We start from the raw sequence: 238 nt of genomic DNA on the forward strand, positions 1-238 counted from the left end.
TTGCTGCTGCTGCTGCTGCTGCATCTGTTGCTGCTGCTGCTGCTGCTGCTGCTGCTGCTGGTGGTTGCTGTGAAGAGATAGACAGCAGCCCACGAGCATTAAAGAGCTGCAGCAGCTGCAGCACGCGCTGCTTCCTCAGCTGCTGCAGTGCTGCTTCCATTGCTGCTAGATTCATCAGTGTATGTTCTTCTGCTGCTGCTGCTGTTGCTGCTGCTGCTGCTGCTGCTGCTGCTGCTGC

At 57.6% G+C, this 238-nt stretch overlaps 1 protein-coding gene across 1 annotated transcript in view; it reads right to left on the reverse strand.

The window, feature by feature from the left end:
• The window catches only part of EMH_0035590 (uncharacterized protein), a gene marked incomplete at both ends in the record, with an annotated part of 5,229 nt that overhangs the window by 2,461 nt on the left and 2,530 nt on the right, over positions 1-238 (reverse strand). The window contains one exon of the mRNA XM_013494986.1: positions 1-67. Coding sequence (XP_013350440.1) covers positions 1-67 — 67 coding nt within the window. The remainder of the gene's footprint in view (positions 68-238) is intronic.

The sequence above is a fragment of the Eimeria mitis genome, genomic scaffold (genome assembly GCF_000499745.2).
Source record: "Eimeria mitis Houghton genomic scaffold, Emh_scaff1373, whole genome shotgun sequence".
Lineage (NCBI taxonomy): Eukaryota > Apicomplexa > Conoidasida > Eucoccidiorida > Eimeriidae > Eimeria > Eimeria mitis.